Consider the following 18933-nt stretch of genomic DNA (forward strand, 5'->3'; position numbering starts at 1 on the left):
GGCTGGGGGGGCGGAGAGGAGCTGGAGAAAACCCCCCAAATCCTTCCGTGGAGAGCATCCCTGCGCGTTATCCGTTCGCTCATCCAGCAGGTTGGACACCGGGAAATTAATCTTGGGCTGCGTACGGGGGAAGCGCTGGTGCGAGGGACTGTCCCGGTGCCTGTCCCCATCGAGGAGGGAGCCGCGGAGTGAAACCGGTTTGGAAACGCTTTCGGTTTTGTAGTTGAACGGCCGCACACTGACCCAGGAAAGGTCGGTGGAGGTTTGGGTTCTAAATTTAGAAATGACGCTCGACAGCCCCGGGAATGGAAGGGTAAAGGTTGTGCTTTGCTTGCTGTGGTCTGTGCATCCCTGCTGCTGCCCAAAGGGACCCGGTCCCAGCGGCTGGGACGTGCCTAGTCTTACAACTCTTTTAATATCAGGTTTGGCTCCTGTAGGTTATCCGTTCTTGTTTTGAAGGATTAGCTAAAATTTATTAATTAACTGCAGTGTTCATATTACATTTTGTGTGCTTGAAGATGGAGCCTCTAATGCCGTGGAAAGCCTCTGCCAGGGGAGCTCACCCCCTTGGTGCACACAGCGAGGCATAGGGAAGAAGTACCAAAGTCAAAACTGAAACAGAAAGTTTATAACCAGAATTCGAGATTGTTTTTTCAAGTGTGTATTTTCTAGCATCTTGTTTTTTAATCCTCTCTGTCTCCTTTTACCAGTTTTCTGGTGTATTTCTCCTCTCCCTCCTGCCCCCCTCATTCCAGAAGGAAAGTTCTCTCCTTTATCAGCTTTTCTGCCACTGAACTGCCTCACGCTATTGGTGAAATTCTCCCCTTTAGTTATTTTTTTGGTAACTTTTCAACTCATGACAGGGAAATAACAAGAAACTGCTGAAAGCACACAAATATTCTCAGGTCCCACAAATCAAATCTAATAAATAAACCCACCAATAATTTCTGATTAATCCTTTTGTACTCATGACATAGTTGTGGTTGGGTTCAGGGTCCGAGTAGTATTTTTTGTGTCTTTGTCTGTAAAAAGCACCATTTGGACTGGTGTTTAAGCAAACCCCCAACCAGATCTGTTTGTTTACACAAGCCATGTGCAGATAAGCATGTCTATCTTTTATAATCAACATTGGAAGCTAAAACTCATTCCAAGTTCCTGAGTTGTATCATGATTTTTTTTTTCCTAAGTCTTGGTTCCACCATACTTTAGACTCTTAAAATTCAGTTATTCTATTGATCTTTTTGATTTTGTCTTCTTTCAGATCACATATAAGTGCATTTAATTAGTCTTGTTGCTTCTTAACTTATAAATCCAAGAGTGTATGTATCAGGGGAAAAAAAAAAAGTGGGATCATTTATACACAAAACTGTGTTTTGTTCACTGACAACAGCAATGGAATAATGGTAGGGAACAAGAATGATGGCAAACAAGGCATGTTTTATTGTCAAAAAAATGTTCAAGGTATTAAGAAGCACACAGGAGATGGAACCAAGAACTTAATTTACTGCTGTGTGTGGAGGTTCATGTCTCTGCAGAGAAGTGGCTGGGATGTTTATTGGTGCATCCATGGCGATTTGATGGAGGAATCCCTGCTTAGGCTTGTATTGGATGGACTTTCTGTAGCACATAACTGTGGGTGCTTTTTTAACTTACTTCAGTAGTACCTAGTGTGGAGCAGTGCTGTTTCCTCAGGAGATGGTATTGATTTTTGGCTGCTGCTACATTTTACCCTGTACTTGGACTGAAAAGCAGGAAGAAGTGATGTGTAAGGATAAATAGATGTCGAGACAGATATGTAGTTATCTTTTTCTATTAAATTACTGTGAGAGAGATCCATGACATACAATTTTAAGATCTCTAAAATGTATCTTTTCATTAAGTCACGCTGTTAAAATAAATATCCATCAACTAAGTGGTGCTTTGTGTAGCAACTAGGGATGTGCTACCCTTGGGGTTCACAGCCTTGCTTTTATCACAGCATCACTGCATACATCTGCCCTGGAATTAAATGCCTTTGTTTGATCTACATCAGCACTTGTTTCTGTGAATGCCCTGGCACAGGCTGAACATCTGGAGGCTGGTATCCTACGGCCAGGTCCTGGTTCATTGCCATCACCTCACACATGTCACAGGACAACTGCATTTCCCATAAATGCTGAGCCTTTCTTGGTATGTGTGTCTGAAATAGCAACCACCTGATATCTCTGTCCAGTCTCCTACTCCATAAATGCCTTAGGAAAGTGAGCACGATAAAAGCTTTGGGAGAATATTATTCACCAGTTGGACAAATAAAATCCCATCTATGATCTTCAAATGCTCGCAGGTCAGCAGTTTCATAGAAGGCAGTAGAAAAGCTGGCAGGTATTTTTCGTTTAAGAGAAATGAGGTTTCCTTTTTAATGGTTAAAATGTTCTAAGGTCACGTAGTAAAAGTTTGGAAACCAGCAGTTTAGATCTGCAGTTTTGTTTATCTATTCAGCAGGTTTCCAAGTTCATATCCACATGTTTCATTTGCAGGACTTTTGCATGCAGTGGTCTTAGGGAGGATGGGGAATTTCGGGAAGTCTTCCAGAGGTTGTTGGTGCCACCTTGGGAAGCTGATTCATGCTTGTGGCTCTTTACACTTCTGTTAACCTTGGTGAGATTCTGGTGCTGCTTGTAGTGGCCTCTAGCTCTGAAATGAAAGGTTGCCTTTTTAGTTTTTGCTACATTGTGTAGCCTTTAAATTGCTTTTTATGACAAAGTGTCAGTGTGCATCACTGAATATAACTAATTAAAAATGAGGATTACAAGTCTGGTCACTGTATTGTGGAGCACATTCAATGTAGGGATCGCACAAAAGAAGTCAAGTAACATGACTATCAAAGACTGGATAACAGGCCATGTTGGGCACTTAAAAGCATCACTTAATGGGATTTGGGATTGTGGATCTGGGTGTGATATTTGTATGAATATAAAGCTGTGAAACCGATTATGCTTTTTGTTGTACTTGTGGACATCATGCAAATATCCTAGTTTGCAAATCCCAACTGTTACTTAACCTGGGTATCACATGCCATTTTGTCGTGGTTTAACCCCAGCCAAAAACCGAGCTGCACACAGCCACTCACTCCCCTACCAGTGGAATCAGGGAGAGAATTGGAAGGGTAAAAGCTGGAAAACTCGTGGGTTGAGATAAAGACAGTTTAATAGGAAAAACCAAAGCTGTGCACACAATCAAATCAAAACAAGGAATTAATTAATTCACTGCTTCCCACGGGCAGGCAGGTGTACAGCCAACTCCAGGTGAGCAGGGCCCCATCGTGCATAACAGTGACTTGGGAAGACAAATGCCATCATTCCAAATGTCACACCTTCTTCCCTCCACTTTATAGTCTAAGCATGATGGCATATGGTCTGGAATATCCCCTGGGTCAGTTAGGGTCAGCTGTCCTGCCTGTGTCTCCTCCCAATTTCCCGTGCACCCCCAGCCAGCGTTGCTGTACAAGTACTTATCTACATGCCAGTGTGGCAGTACAAAAAGCAGAAAAGGCCTTGGCTCTGTGCGAGCACTGCTCAGCAATAACAAAAACACCTCTATATTATCAACCCTGTGTTCAGCACAAACCTAAAATGTAGCCCCCCATTAGACCAACTGGGGAAAACCAACTCCACCCAGCCAAAACCAGCGTACATCTCATTGCTACACTAAGCCTTTTGCTACCGAAATAACAGTCCTAGTAGCTGTTTGATTTTTCGGCATCACAAGAAGCCAGAGGCTTTGTCAGTGGTCAGGGTTTTCAGTCCAGTGTGTGTGTGTGTGTGCGTGCACATGTGATAATGAAGATGTTGCACGTCCTTGCAAAAAGCCATCGTTTGAAGATCTCACTGCGTCTGAGCTGCCAGTGCTGTCAACGGCAAGGAAAATACCAGAACCCTTCTACACAAATCAGTGCTATCAGGAATTGGGCACACATCACACAAAAGCCTAGGACAGATGCCTCATTTCTAGATAAACCTCACTCCCATGGAACTCTTGAGTGTGCAGCAGGGCAGGTCCCTTTGCAGGATCATGGCCTGCCTGCCTTGCCTTCTCGCCTGAGTTCAAACAATGCTCTTTAGATAATTTTATTTCTGTTGCAAGAAAAGTTTAACTCTTCAGTGTCTTTGTGAGACAAAGAAGTATGTGCTTATAAACATTGGCAAAGATGCGGGGTTGTTAGTCTACTTCAGGAAAGACAAAATATTCTTGCATAGATGTATTATCTGCGCTGATTTTTCTCTCTGTATGTTATAGATGAGTTCTATATAAAGTTTAGTAGATAAATTTTGATAACTGAGCTATTTTAATAATGTGTTAATCTTCTTAACTGAACACATCAGATGTTTGAAACTAAACTTAATAATTTCCCTTCTTCCCTATAGAAAAATCTTATTTATCCAGGATCCTCTATTTCATCTATTACAGCTTATGAGTAGGTGGCTTACAATGAAAAATGATGGTTAATATTATAAGAATGTTCAACCCACTAAGTGCATTTTGACAGGCTTTGATGGCTTGAAATCAGTCTTTGTAGTCAGAATGGATTACCAGATTTATTTAGTTGCCACAGCATGTTTTTGAGTTTATGCTTTGTAAGTAAATATTTTGCTTATTTATACCAAAAGCCGTTGTAGTTAAGCACTTGCAGGGGTATTTTCAAAACTGCTTGGCAGCTTTTAAAGCTCCCGCTAAAGCCATGATGAGATTCCCACTGGGAAACAAAGGCCAGTGTGAGCACATATGAAACAACTTCTATACTTAATTCTTTGCAGAAAAACAGAAAAGCTACAGTTCAGCGTCAGAAATTAACATAAGCACAACCACCTGGAGGTTTATTCATGGATAAAAACAATGGGATTTATCTTTGTATCCTTTGTTCTTTATTCATGCTGGAATAATGAAGGAGTAGTGAAGCAAGATAGCATTAGGATTCAGTTTATGTAGATTATTCCTGTTTCCACGTTCCCATGTGGTTCACCGTGAGATGCTGTACAGTGGGTCTGGCCTGATTAGGCAGCTCAATTAGCCCTGATATTGCACTAAAATTTTTCCCATAATGTCCCGAAGAAGCAGAGCAGTGGCTTCACAGGGCACAGAACAGGCAGGCCAGGAGAACCATTGAATATTTTATGTGCAGACTCTCCACAGGGAACCCAGATGTGCATTTGTAGGTGGAGTGGCAACAGACCAACTACTTTCATGCCCAGAAGAGCTGTCAGTGCCAGGCTGGTGCTGTGATCCGTGCCCCTTCCTGTTACTGTGCTCAGGGGGACTGGCAGGGCCTGCTGAGTTCCTTGGAAATGAATTGTTCCATGGCAGTAATTGACAGGTCAGTATGGCAAATCAGATTAATTTTATTTTGATGGCAGTAAAATTATCCAAATGGGAGGAATCCTGTAGTGGCTTCATTTCAAGGGTCAGTATTTGCAGGGTCTTGTTTCGTAGTACCATGTGTATTGAGGTTTTTAGTAAAGTACACAACCATCTTACTACTCCTAGTGTACAGTGTAAGGGTTTCCTGGAATACTTATAAAAGTAAGAATTTCTACAGATTCCTTCAACTGGAAGTCATCTGCCATTTCTGCTAACTTAAATTGAACTTCTGCTCTATCCTAAGTTGAAAAAAATTAAAATCAAAACTTCATGGGTTTCAAGGCACAAAACCCCCACATCGATCATCTGTGTGGATCTGCTGAGTTTATGGGTGACTATCACAGACATACTGCAGTTCAGATTTGCCAGCAGTCCAGAATTTTGCAGGAATTTTTCCTTCTGTCTGTCTGTGATTAGAATACTGTCTCTGCCTTATACACATCCATCAAACCAAATTTGTACAGGTGTAATTTCTGCAACAAATGATCTTGAACTTTTAAATTGATGCATCATCATATTCTCAATCACAGCCTTTTCAATAGGGTTTTGGTTTTGTTTGATTGTTGGGACTTTTTGTTTGTTTGTTTGTTTGGGTTTTTTTGTTTGGGTTTCTTTGTGTGTGTGTTTTTTCTGTTTGGTTGGGTTTTTTGGTTTTGTTTTGGTTTGGGTTTTTTTTTGTTTTGGTTTTGGTTTTTTTTAAATAAAAATGTTTGGAGGTTCATGCTCATACCCATACATGATTGACACTTTCCAAAGCTAGATGAAAGGCTGAAATAACACTATGTAATCTTGTGGGCATGGAGCATTTACTGGACAGGTCACTAGAAATAAATGGTCACTCACCACAACTTTTAAAAAATAATTTACTGCTTGGTTGGTGCTTTCTGCCAGCTGATCACAGTTTCTCTGGAAAATGTCATTTGCAGCTATCAAAATGAACCATTTTATAACCTCAGAGTGGAATATTCTGTCTACCTGTCTTAGCTGCTCTTTCAAATGGCATTGAATGTGCTAAATGGCTACCATGATTATCTAGGTAACCTTTGAAGGCTATGGTTGGAGAACACATTTTAATCTTTTATTTGAGTAAACCTTACTATTGAGGCAACTCAGTGGCAGTATCAGAATGAGGATATAGGGTGATGATACTATATGTTGTACAGCATATGTTACCCCACATGCACTGGTGACTGCTAAGTTACTAAGAGTGCCTAAGAGAAGTAATTTCTTGAGCAGTGGTGTGGGACAGCGAGAAGCAAAGTTATCTCAGGCTTTACCTGTTTGTGTTCTATTCTACATGAAACCAAGTGTTAGTAGAGAGGTGCTACTTCTGTCAGCAACAAGGAAAAAACAAGGGGTAGTTTGTTGCAAATCCACTACTCCCTACTGACAAATATCACGTGATAAGTTTCAAAGTCTGTTTTATTTACTACCTTTTTGTGTGCATTCAAAACCAGACTGACTGGTGCTCTCTATTAAATAGTGAATTTCTCTTTTTGCTCTTCAATGCTGAGTGTAAAGTGTAAGTAAAAACTGCCAAAACACAAAAAAACCCCCAAATCCTTACTATGATAATTCCTTTTGATCACATTTATGACAGTTTTGTTTGTTGCTGGTTTCAAGTTCTCAGTTTTTCATGGAAGTTTTCATAGTTCATGAGCACAGGACTAGAATCTGTGCCATAGCAATTTCTTGGGTTTTGTTTGCTTGTTTTTATAGCCTCTAGTTAAAGTGATTTTTGAGATTTGGACATGTAACACTGTTTTCTTGCCAGTTCCACCACTGTGATGTGCTCTTATGTCTGGTAATTAACAAGCAAATAATAAAGTAGGTGTTAGTTTGCCTGTTCTATACTGGAAAAGCTGGGAGGGATTTTTCATTTGGTTTTGTATTTTTAAAGTAGCTTACGTTGATAGGAGCCTTCAAAAAACCTTAGAGCTATTATTAGACTTTTGAAGATGTGATGATGTTTCAGTAGTTTTGCATATTAAATTTCTTCCTTTATGTGAATGTCTAGGGTTTGCCCCAGAGCCTAAATGATATCTGTAACAACTGAGAGTAACTTCAGTGTTTCCCTGGACATAGTTCATTCTGATCAGATCAAGGAGGGTTACTGAGATGTGGTTTCCTTTTATCCTTTCTTCAACTGGTACCTGAGCAACAGCTGCGTTTTCTTCTGTTTCCTTAAACTTGTTCTGTTGCCTCTGTTTCCAGATTTAGTAATTTTACACATTTTTGTTTCCTCTTCTGGGACACAATGGGAGGTTGCTTTGTCTTTGATCTTCATTTTTCTTTAGAAATCCTACTTCAGCTTCTGAAGAGAAAAAATGTTTCCAGTTCTAACAAATTGAATGCGCCTTAGCAATTTTGACCTCATTCCTCTAAAAATTGTGTCTGTGGGATTGTGTGCTGGGAATTGTAAGGTGGGTGTTACGATGCACTATTAGTGTGGTGACAGGAGCCAAGTGATGTCTGGGGGTGTGGATGCACCGTCCCATGTCTCAAACACTGAAGATTCATGACGAAGGTTATGAATAGAATCATTTAGGTTGGAAAAGGCCTTTCAGAGGATGAAGTGCAGCTGGTGCTGTGCGTGCCTAAAGGGAGCAGCTCCAGGTGGGAGCTGGGAATGGTCAGTATGAGGGTGAGCTGGAGAAGCTGAACCATTCCTGGTGTACCAGCGTGTCTGGCAGTGAGGCCAACCCGAGAATCTTGTGGCTTTATGGGATGTGCTGGTGGTAGATGTGGCTTGAAGACATAGTGCCAGTGGTGGAAGAACTGCGTGTGTTGGTTTACCTGGCACCTGGCAGGGGAGCTGCCCTTTGGGATGTGTGCTTCTCCTCAGCCTGTGTGCGTGACTCATCCATTGGAGGGACCCATGGTTGTGACTGGCCCCAATGAGGGCGGTGTGGGGCTGAGGGAAGGTCCTGCCGCCATCCCGCATCCCTTCATCTCTCCATGATCCTGCCTTCCCGCCATCCCTCCATGATCACACATCCCTTCATCCCTACATGATCCCACACCCTGCTTTCCTGCCATCCCTCCATGATCCCACATCCTGCCTTCCCTCCACGATCCCGCATCCCTTCATCCGTCCACGATCCCACATCCCTTCACCCGTCCACGATTCCGCATCCTTTCATCTGTCCATAATCCCGCATCCCGCCTTCCCTTCATCCCTCCTTGATTCCCCATCCCGCCATCCCTCCGTGATCCCGCATCCCGCCTTCCCTTCATCCCTCCATGATCCCGCATCCCTTCATCCCTCCATGATCCCGCATCCCTTCATCCCTCCATGATCCCGCATTCCTTCATCCCTCCATGATCCCGCATCCCTTCATCCCTCCATGATCCCGCATCCCTTCATCCCTCCATGATCCCGCATCCCTTCATCCCTCCATGATCCCGCATTCCTTCATCCCTCCATGATCCCGCATCCCTTCATCCCTCCATGATCCCGCATCCCGCCTTCCCGCCGCCTGTGCGCCTGCGCCACCTAGCGGCCCGCACTTAGGGAACAGCGCGGATTATGGTTTTTTTCCCAAGTGTGAAGCACTGGGAGTGCCTTAAAACGCTTTAAAAAGGGGGCTAAAGTGCATTAAGTGCAATTAAAAATAATTGCAGAGGATGACCATGCAGTCCCCTAATTCTCCGCTTTAATCAACATATTTTACAAATTACGTGGTCAATATTAACCTATTCACAAGTATAAAAGCACTTTTTAACTCTTATCTTTAAATGATTCATGATAATTGGAGTTGGGCTTCCACTTTGACACGCGAATATTTCAACCTCGCACTCATGCGATTCACGTTCCCTCTCCATCTCCCTTCTTTCCCTCCTTGATAAAACAGATGTTTTAATTAATCTCTACTTTGTTTTCAAGATCACTTCCTGGTACGACAGCTGCTGAATGTGCATCAAACTTAAAGAAGATTTATACAGTACGAACAGTGCAGGTAAAGTGTCTGGCTCTGCTACAGGAGCTACCATATGTTATTAATGTAACTTCACACCTTAAGTTTCATTTTTCCTCACAGAATGAGTCACAGCTGTGGCTTTGCTTACCTGAGGTGTGAAACGTGAGTTTTTTTGGAGTTGTGTGTGTGTATTACTGAGTCATTGTTTGAATTTCACTTGGCTTTCCAGACCAGGAAAGGAGGAAGCATATTGGATTGAACATATTGGATTACTAAATTTTCCTGAGTTTCCACTTGTACCTCTGTTGGATTGTTATACTTGATGGATTTTAACAATTTTTCTGACTTTTTTCCCATGTTTTATTTAATGCAGAAATTCATTATACAAAGACTAAAAATTGCAGCTTGTGGGATTTTTTTTTGGTCTTTCCTCCTTGAGCATGAATCAAAAAAAAATTTAGCAAACTGACTTAAATTAAAGTATTCTTACATCATGGAATACTCACAGTAATGAGAAATTCTGCATGTCTGTGTCATCTGCCAGTGCCTAGCAGTGGACATCTCTTGCAAGTAAAATTGCATTTCTGTTTTAATACCACAGTTACCATGAAGTGTAGCCAATTGGTATTTGTCTCACCTTAATGCTAAGCTGACTCTACTTCACTAAATCTCTGAAATTCTAAGGCAGTGTCAAACCCTTCTCTTTGAGAAGCACAGCTGTAGTGATCTCCTGGAGTTTTAAACAAGGCTTTCATATTATATGATCTTCCTTGGGGAAGTGAAGCCAAAATCTTCATTGACTCCATCACTCTCCTTCATGGCCAGTACCTACTCAATGAGGAATTCCAGCCTCCACTACCTGAGGGATGTTTTCAACCCAAAACCTTCCAAACAAAGTCCCTGGTTCAGGACATAAAGCGCTCTCAAATGTTTTCACAGCCATCTGCCAGTGTAGCTCTGCTTCTTCTGTCAGTAGTTTTAGGGTTTGGGCAAACAACCAGGTAAGAATAAGACAAAAGTTGAAACAGGTGTTTCATAACAAGTTTTTATATTTTTATTAGTCTTCCATCTCTCTTCTTGTGACTGGGAAATGGTAATTGCTGGTAGGCAGAGTCACCAAGGACTGGAAAATTTTATCACATAATGTTGCAATCTTTGTTACTAAAATTGTGCTAATGATTAAGTATTAGATAATACTTAATGTATTAGATAATACTTGAATATTATGTGTAGATAATACTTAATGAGTTGCACTGCTAATTAATATTGCATCACCACGTGTTGATGCAACTTAAGTCTTTAAAAATTGTATTCCCGGCTGTTGGATAAAGAAGAACAGGGATTGGGATCTTTTTAGTCATCCCTCCCTGTTGCTCACTACTGCTTTTGGGTGCCTTTTATCCACCACAAACATGCATGACAGCTTCTGCTTGTACCAGTAGAGACACTGGGAAGTAATCAAATGGTTCCTGGTAACTTGGATCTTCTGATTTCTCCCCCCTTCCTGTATTAACACGTGCATCTCACCTTCTTTGCATGTGGTTGAAACCTTTCGTTTAGACAAAGTAGTTGGGTTGCTGGTTAGGCATTTAGTTCACCAGAATTATCATTTGTGGTGGTTTTGTAACTCAGGATAATCACAATGAAGTTTAGGCTAGGCTAGGATATTTGATATAAATATTTTTTTATATGCTAGTAAAATACTATGTACTGCTTTGTTCTCACATACTTAGTGTAACTGGTTTTGATTATTTTTTCCTCCCTCCCTATTGAAAAGGACCTTGATTCTAAAATAATCTGCAGTTGGACTGGTTCCCTTCTTTCCACCTTCACTTGTGCAGAATTGGCATCTAAAAAAAAAAAGTAGAAATTAACTTGTAACAAGTTCTTCTCCAAGCATTTTGTTATAACATAGAAGATGCCAGTTCTCTAGGAGCAGGAAATGCACTTGTTTTAGAGAAAACTAGCAAGGCAGTAAATCTGCAGGAAATGTACTCTCTTGTGTTAGTGCAACAAGTGTTTTTTCTTTTCAAGGATTTCTGGAGTGTCTACAACAACATTCCTCCTGTGACAAATTTGCCTCTGAGATGTAGTTACCATTTAATGCGGGGAGAAAGACGCCCACTCTGGTACGTGTGTTGTCATCAGACAGTTCTGGGAATGGGCAGTGGAAGAACCTGAAGTGGAGAAAGGAGACAGGTGTGGGACAGGAATGTCTTGTTTATGTTTTATTTTAAATGTATCAAAGTAATTTTGTATTTTAGGAAAGGGATTGCCAGAGATTGATCTCATCAGTAACCCACTAACTTTTCAGTAATTACACACAAAAGTATATTGGCCAATATCAGCATATATATATATATATATATATATATATATGTACTTTTTTTTTTTAGACAGAAAAACCAATTCTGAAGTAAGAATTGAGGACTGCAGGTTTTTTGAAGGTGTCCTCCTAAAGCTTCCCAGCCCCTTTCCCCAGCATCTGTCAGGACTGGAATATCTAAACCCACTATGAAACCTAACGGAAATTCCCCAGGACCAACAGTCTCCCACCAAAGATGAATTTTGGGTTATTCCTTTAACTTTGCTTTTACAGAGTTTTAACAGGAAAGTAAAAGTGATAATTTAAAATCTTATTGAATGAATTGGGGCAGAATAAACTTGAGGAGCTCACAGGTTTGTATATTGTGCCTTTGTCATTACAAGGCAGTTTAATGATTATGTCTGCCCTGACCCTGGGCAACTTCAGTCTTTTTTAAATATGAGCAATTAATTTCTAGCTGTCACAAAACTGAAACGAAGTGTGCTCATGTTCTTTTGTTAAATTGGATGAATGGGAGACTAATAAGTTGCTTCTGTGAAAATATGCCAGAGGTTTTCCAAAATAAAAGGTTACCATGGTAAAACGTAAAATAGTTTTGTGGCTTGTTCCCATACAGTGTGCAGCCACTTCAAAGACGGTCTGTTGTCAGGGAAAATGTAAGTATTTTCCAAGACACAAAACTTAGGAAAAGGGATTAGGTGTTGAGAGATACACTTCATATGAACAATGAAAGAATTATCTGTGATGTCAGAAGTCAGAGTCATGCTCCCTGGAGTTAGTAATTGCATTTCAGATGGGATTTTTCTGGGAAAATTAAACCACAAACATAAGGTTATCTAGATGTGGAATTGACTGTTTATTTTCACTGATCTATTTCCCATAACAGGGAAGAAGAAAGCAATGCCAAAGGAGGTATATGGAAAATGAAGGTCCCTAAAGAAAGTACGGTATGTTATGTTGACTTCTTACTCAGACCTTGTTTAGTAAGGGAGTATCTTTAAATTGTATTTGATAAAGCTGTTGTAAAACTTTTTACTTCTGACATCATCCAACACAACAACCAAGCACTGTTTTACCATACATAACCTTTTAAATACAATGAGCAAACCTTTCTTTTCCAATAATTACATCTCTCTTGCTTTAGATAACATTTGGCAACGTGTTATCAAGCAATTGAAAGCCACAGTGTTTCCATTTGGAAACATGGGAATTTATAATCACCTTTGTTCTCGAGACTATTTGCTTACAGGCATACAAAGGAAAACAGGAAACCTTTTCCTGATAATCTATGCTAAATTATAACCAGAACCACAGTCGTCGACACAGCACAGAGTTTCACTGAAATGCTCCTAAACTCCCTGTCAAACTCTGTAGGACTATTTCTGCTTGGTGTGGCTTGTTTGCCCCTGTGATGGCTCTGAGTAGCCTGTGACTTTCTGCAGCCAAATGTGGACCAAGGCGTTGTTTCCACCAGTAACTCATGGCTGTGCTCCCACTGGAAGAGGCAAGATCTTACTTCCTTCTCTTCTGATCCCTCTTACATTGGCTCTGATCCTCATCAGACTGTTTAATGAGCCAACTTAGTGTACTCTGTTGTTGCAAAAAGTCTCCTGGGGTTTTTTTATTTTTAATTAGACTGTAAGGCCAGGAGAGTTTTTTGATGGGTGTAAAGTAGAAAAGACAAGTAGGATCATCCCCTTTGGCAACGGTGAGTTGTCAGAGCACCTTGTGTGCATTTTGGGAAATTGCAGTGCTGCTCAGGATTTTTTTCCCCTCCTTTTTTTATTTTCTCTTTTTTTTTTTTTTTCTTTAATTTGAAAGTGTTAAAGATTAAGTCTGTTCAGGCATGTCATTGTTTGAGCCCTGATGAAATAACTGGGTTTCTCTTTGCATCCCTAATCAAATGCACGTGGGTAACTTCTCCTGTGAACTTCCATGGCGAGGAGATTTGACCTCTTCACACGTGGTGTTTATGTGTGCAAGTATGCTTTGGATCAGGCCTTTAAACACGAAAAGTGAAGTGTCAGAAAAATGTGACAGCCTTGCAGAAGGCATTAAATGCTGAAAGATGGCACTCAATTTCAGCCAAAAGTTAATTGATTTTTGCCTGTGGGCTTTTTTCCTCTATGTGAGTTGCAGCTTTGCTCCCCTGCAGTCCCAAGTGATCACAAAAGACTCAAATTGTCTTTTTCCTCTTATAATCCAAGGTGTGAAGATTGCCAGAAGTGACAAGTGGTTTGGGAAGCCTGCATTACTGGGCAGTGAATTTAGGGGCCCCAGAGGCCTTGTTTTTCAGAGGCTGAATGACAGCCCATTTTTGAAATGAAGGTACTTTTGATCTCTCAAACTACACACCACATGGCCCCAGTCACTTCTGAAAGGTCTGCTTGAAGGTGAACTTCAGTCAGCTTTCAGTGCCTTGTAAATAACATAAATAATACCTTTATGCCTGTTTCTCATTTTTTGAGTTCGTTCTTCATCACATGTGTGCACAGCATCTCCTTGACTGAGATGAACCATCTTGTACAGATCTAACTATGAATTATATAACACAGCAGGTACTTGCAATAAATACTCCTTTTTTTTTAGACAACCTCAGAAAGAGAAGACACTCCAAACTGAGCTAGAAAACCTAACTTTTAAATTAAAAAATAATAATGCAAAGCTAACTTTTTTTTGCTTTCTTAGGCTGCAGTTTGGAAAGAGCTACTGCTGGCAACTATTGGAGAGCAATTTACAGATTGTTGTGCAGCAGGTAATGATTGAGGCAAGCATGACAAATTGAGTTGGAATACAGAACACGGTAGCACTGCTAAAAATGGGGTGTGGGGCTGGAAACTCTGTTCATACCTGTTGTCATTAAGAAGAGGACAGGGTATGCTGACAGCTTGTGTCTGTGGGAAGCCAGCAGGTTTTCTAGTTATTAAACATCTGTCAGTTAGCCAGTATTTAAATAACTAATTTTCATTCCCCAGTATCAGGATTATGGAACCCTAAATGGCACTTCCATACAGATTGTTTGGATTGTCACTGTTGGAAGCATCTAAATTAGATCAATCATAGAATCATAAAAGGTTTGGGTTGGCAGGGACATTAAAGATCATCTAGTTCTAAACCCCCTGCCATGGGCAGGGACACCTTCCACTAGAGCCTGTTTCTCAGAGCCCCATCCAACCTGGCCTTGAATAGATGTCCCCATTTGCCCTCATGGTCCCACTGGTTAGGAGCTGTCAGGGGAAGCACCAGCGCAGACCTGAAGCAGGGGGACACTGCATAGTTTGCCTGTGGTGACACTAAAAGCCCACAGCAGGGCCACAACCCAAACCTGGCTCTCCTGAACCCCAGGTTAGCACTCTACCCAGAAGCAATAGTTTGTTCATTGCTTAAAAATACTGCTCAGGTCAAGGTAATGTTTCATGTAATTGAATTTACATAAATATTCTAAAAGTACTTTGCTGGTTTACTGGAAAACAGGCATTAATCATCCAGAAGCCCACATATTATTTTGGTCAGAGGTAATAATTTAATGAAGTCCCTTTCAGAATAAATATCTTCTCTAGGCTTGCAAGATTCCTTGCAAGGAAAGGAACTCTCTGAAGGGACTGTGAACATTAGCTGCTTTAAAACAGATCATCAAAGGCAACTTCTTAGTCATGAAAAGCAAGTACAAGTCTGACCATTTAATTCATTAAGGTTCTGTTAAAGAATAGTTTCTTGCTTCTGGGTAAAGTAAATGATGAACTCACTGACTGGCCTAGAGGGAAAGTGTTCTGGGAGCTGTTACTAAACTAACTCTTCAATTCAAATGGCACTTCTCCATTGTTTTTTTTTTGATCATATTTACTTCTCTCCTAAGCATGAATATCTGACTAAACTGGATGTTACAGTGGCTGTGAATATCCTGTTAGGAATGTTCCTTCACTGCTCTGTCATTCCATAAAAAAGAATTGCATTACTCAGGTTCACAGAGCAGTTCAGCAAAGACCTTCCAAATGGTGTCTCTCACACCCTTTATATACTGGTAGGGTTGACTTGGGGTCACTCTGCTGCCTGGTAACTATTTTGTCTGGTTTGAACATCTTTGTGTTATCATTACTGACCCCTTCCTTAGGATGGATGGGACAGCTGTGCCATGGAGCTCACAGTGGAAAGCTGTGGCTTGGCCTTTGAGCTCTCCATAAAGCTGCATCCTGAGAATTTCACACCAAAAAGGGCTTTCTCAGCAAAACATGGAGTTACCAGCACTGGCAGCAGCAGCCTGACTGGGGCTTTATTAATTTCTTCTTTTTTTTTTCCTTTTTCTGTTGCTGTCTTGACAAAATGTAAAGGAAAAAGGGAACAAAGTCTGGAAAAGCTGGTGTCTGATTTCCACCAGGTACTGTTCCTGGGGTTTTAGTTGTTTCACCCTCATCCTCACATTTTTGCTTGTAGGCATTACTGTAGGTAAATTATCTTATTGCTGACCTTACTGAAGGGAGTCTTGTGATTCCCTTCTAATCAAGAGTGCTAATAGCAAAGATGAATAATCTTATGGCACTTCATAAAAAACACTATGAGGTAATATTTCCAATAGCTTCTATAAACACAGTGGTTCTTTCTGGTAACTATTTTGTCTGGTTTGAACATTGGTATTTTCCTCACTGGAGATTGCTTTTTTTTTTTTTTCATGTCTTCATTTTTTTCCCCAGCTTTTGGGCACTGTTTCATAATACATAAGTAGCAAATTAGACATGTCTCACTTTTAAAGTATTCCTTAATGATTCTTCCCCTTCTGTGCAGAAGATGAAGTAATAGGGGTTAGTGTCAGTGTTCGGGACCGTGAAGATGTTGTGCAAGTCTGGAACGTGAATGCCTCTTCAGCAAGTGAAGCAAAAGTTCTGGAAAAGATTCACAAACTTCTGCCACACACATCTTTTAAGGCAGTCTTCTATAAACGTAAGTGTTTTGTACTGTTTGTACAGTTAATTTCCACCTTCATTAGAAAAACAAGATGCTGGGAGGGTATTTCCATGGGAATATCCTGCCTGATTCATCATTAATCACTTAGGAACATAGCAGCTGTCATTGCATTATGTCCCTTCAATGTAAAGTTAGCTATCATTCAAAAGATATTTGTAATTTAATCGTAGAATATATTTGGTTTCATGTTTAATATGCCTGAGTCATAAAACAAGTGAGACAAATCTCTTGATAACTCTCAAGGCTACAGGCTGTTCAATTTAAGGATTCATTTAGAGGAACCATTTACAATCAGGATTTTAAAAGATCTCATATTTTAGTATCTCTATAAATGTATTATCAGAATAGTGTATTCCCAAAGATCACTTGTTGGCATGTTATGTCTTCCTTGACTGATTTATACACTGCCATCTTCTGTTTTTTTAATCTTTTTCTTGTCATAGTTTACATGTTCTTTTATTCTTTTTTCCCCTTCTCTCTTCCCTAGCCCACAGAGAGCATCATGCTTTCGAAGGCTGACATGGAAAGCATTAAGTGCAGTGTGTGCCAAGCTCATTTGTTGTTCTTTGGTGTTTTGAGGTGGTCTGGACAAGGAGGAGAATGGTGGAAGCCCTGCAGAAGTGCTACATGCAGATGTTCCTTTTGAGTTTCTGACATTTCAAACTGGGCTATTGCTGTTGAAAATGAAGAAAAACAGTTGCCTTGACTGCTAAATGTGCAATTCATCATTTCATCTTGAGTTGACATTTTTAATTCTTCATTGTTTCTTTTAAAAGATATTTTGGCCACTTGTTTTTTGCAACCTGATTCTATATTCCCATTTCATTAAGATAGCAGGCTTTCTTTCCTTCTGTACTGTACTTAGTGAAAAGCAAACATGCACAGAGATGCTGCACTGCTTCTCTGAGATGTGCTCTGCATAGAGGAATGCTGGCTTGGGGAAATGTGTTTTCAATTTTCACTTTGAGACATTCCTATCATGTTAAGATTTACTCACTGATTTTGTCCCAAGAGAGAAAGAAATTGCACTGCATTTATTCTAATATTCTAATAGTCAGTGTAATCTGGTCATGCACTGACAACAGCACACATACTGTAAATGTAAATAGAAAAGAGTTCATTAAATTATATTCATTATGTTGGGACTAACGCTGTGTGGGATGACGTTAGTGTCTTTTAATTGTATTGATTTCAGAAGAACCCTCGTTCAGGCTAGAATGAGAATTTTTTTGGTAGGAAAACCTGCAAACTCCACCCCATCTTATTTAAGAAGCGATGGGGTGTTTATGTTTTTATATTGTATGCTTTCTTATGGTACATTTCTGTACATTCATGAAGAAGTGTAATGAATAATTTCTAATGTGTTTTACAAACTGGATCCATCCCTCCCACTTCCAGGAGTACTTCAGGCCCATGTCTGCACCCACTAGGTCAGTATCAGAATTGCTGCTGACTTCAGTGCTAAGGAAGAGGCTCCCTCATCTGTAGTTTCAAGCCATGAAAACTTCCTAAGTGACCTTTTTAAAACAAACAAAAAATACAGAAAAGTAATAGATTGTGTTGCAGCAAGAATAGAAATATAAACAGTGTTAACCTTTAAGTGTTTGTCTATTTTAACTATTTGAGGTGCTTTAATATACTACCAAAGATTGATTTAGTTCCCCTTACGAGAAGAAGCTGCAAGGTAGAGATGACTGTACCACTAAGCACTCCTTCCTCTTTTAGAGGTTTTTGTTTGGCAGCTGTTCAAGTTGCACTAATTTCCACATACTAAGGAGACAACCATAAAAATCAAATAAATTTAAAAATAAGTATCACATATTTGAGCTTTTTTTTTTTACAACTTTATCTTGTATTTACAACTTTAACTTGTATTTATGAACTGTGTAGTTAATGAGTATTATCAATTAAACACATTTTCTAAAGTCCAAATGTCTTGCTTCTGTAATTGCTTTCTGAGATGAAATGTTTCCGGTCCTGTTTTTTCAAACCTGTGTATTTTTCAGTAAAACTCTCTTAAAAATTATCTGTTTTGTTCATAGATTGAGATTTTATTTTTTTTTAATGAAAAAGTATGGAGTGCCAGCAGATACTTGCAGGTGGGATGTACATGGACAGCCTCCAGGCCTGTGTGATGGAGAAGAAAAGTGACTTCAGAGAAGAGAGGGGTAGAACACATTGAGGAAAAATGTTTGTAACAGCTTGATGAGCAAGATTTCTCACTTGAAATACTTCCCTGTCTTTGGAGGAAATGTGAGTGGAATACCAATGGAGAATTAATCACACACCTCTCCCTCCTCTTTGTTTTACTTTTGGAAACAAGCCAGACTCTCT

General features: G+C 40.1%; 1 protein-coding gene across 7 annotated transcripts in view; it reads left to right on the plus strand.

Annotated features, from left to right (window-relative positions):
* Nucleotides 1-18531, plus strand: part of EIF4E3 (eukaryotic translation initiation factor 4E family member 3) — a 33803-nt gene extending 15272 nt beyond the window's left edge. For 3 of the 7 annotated variants that reach the window (XM_032699332.1, XM_032699330.1, XM_032699331.1), the window contains exons 2-7: nucleotides 9281-9353; nucleotides 11349-11443; nucleotides 12527-12587; nucleotides 14329-14395; nucleotides 16420-16575; nucleotides 17087-18531. In XM_032699332.1, the coding sequence (XP_032555223.1) occupies nucleotides 11418-11443; nucleotides 12527-12587; nucleotides 14329-14395; nucleotides 16420-16575; nucleotides 17087-17118 (342 nt within the window). In that variant the 5' untranslated portion in view covers nucleotides 9281-9353; nucleotides 11349-11417 and the 3' untranslated portion in view covers nucleotides 17119-18531. The other 4 variants (XM_032699336.1, XM_032699335.1, XM_032699334.1 and 1 more) reach the window with 4 other exon arrangements.
* The last annotated feature ends 402 nt before the right edge of the window (nucleotides 18532-18933 follow it).

The sequence above is a fragment of the Chiroxiphia lanceolata genome, chromosome 11, assembly GCF_009829145.1.
Source record: "Chiroxiphia lanceolata isolate bChiLan1 chromosome 11, bChiLan1.pri, whole genome shotgun sequence".
Taxonomy (NCBI): Eukaryota; Metazoa; Chordata; class Aves; order Passeriformes; family Pipridae; genus Chiroxiphia; species Chiroxiphia lanceolata.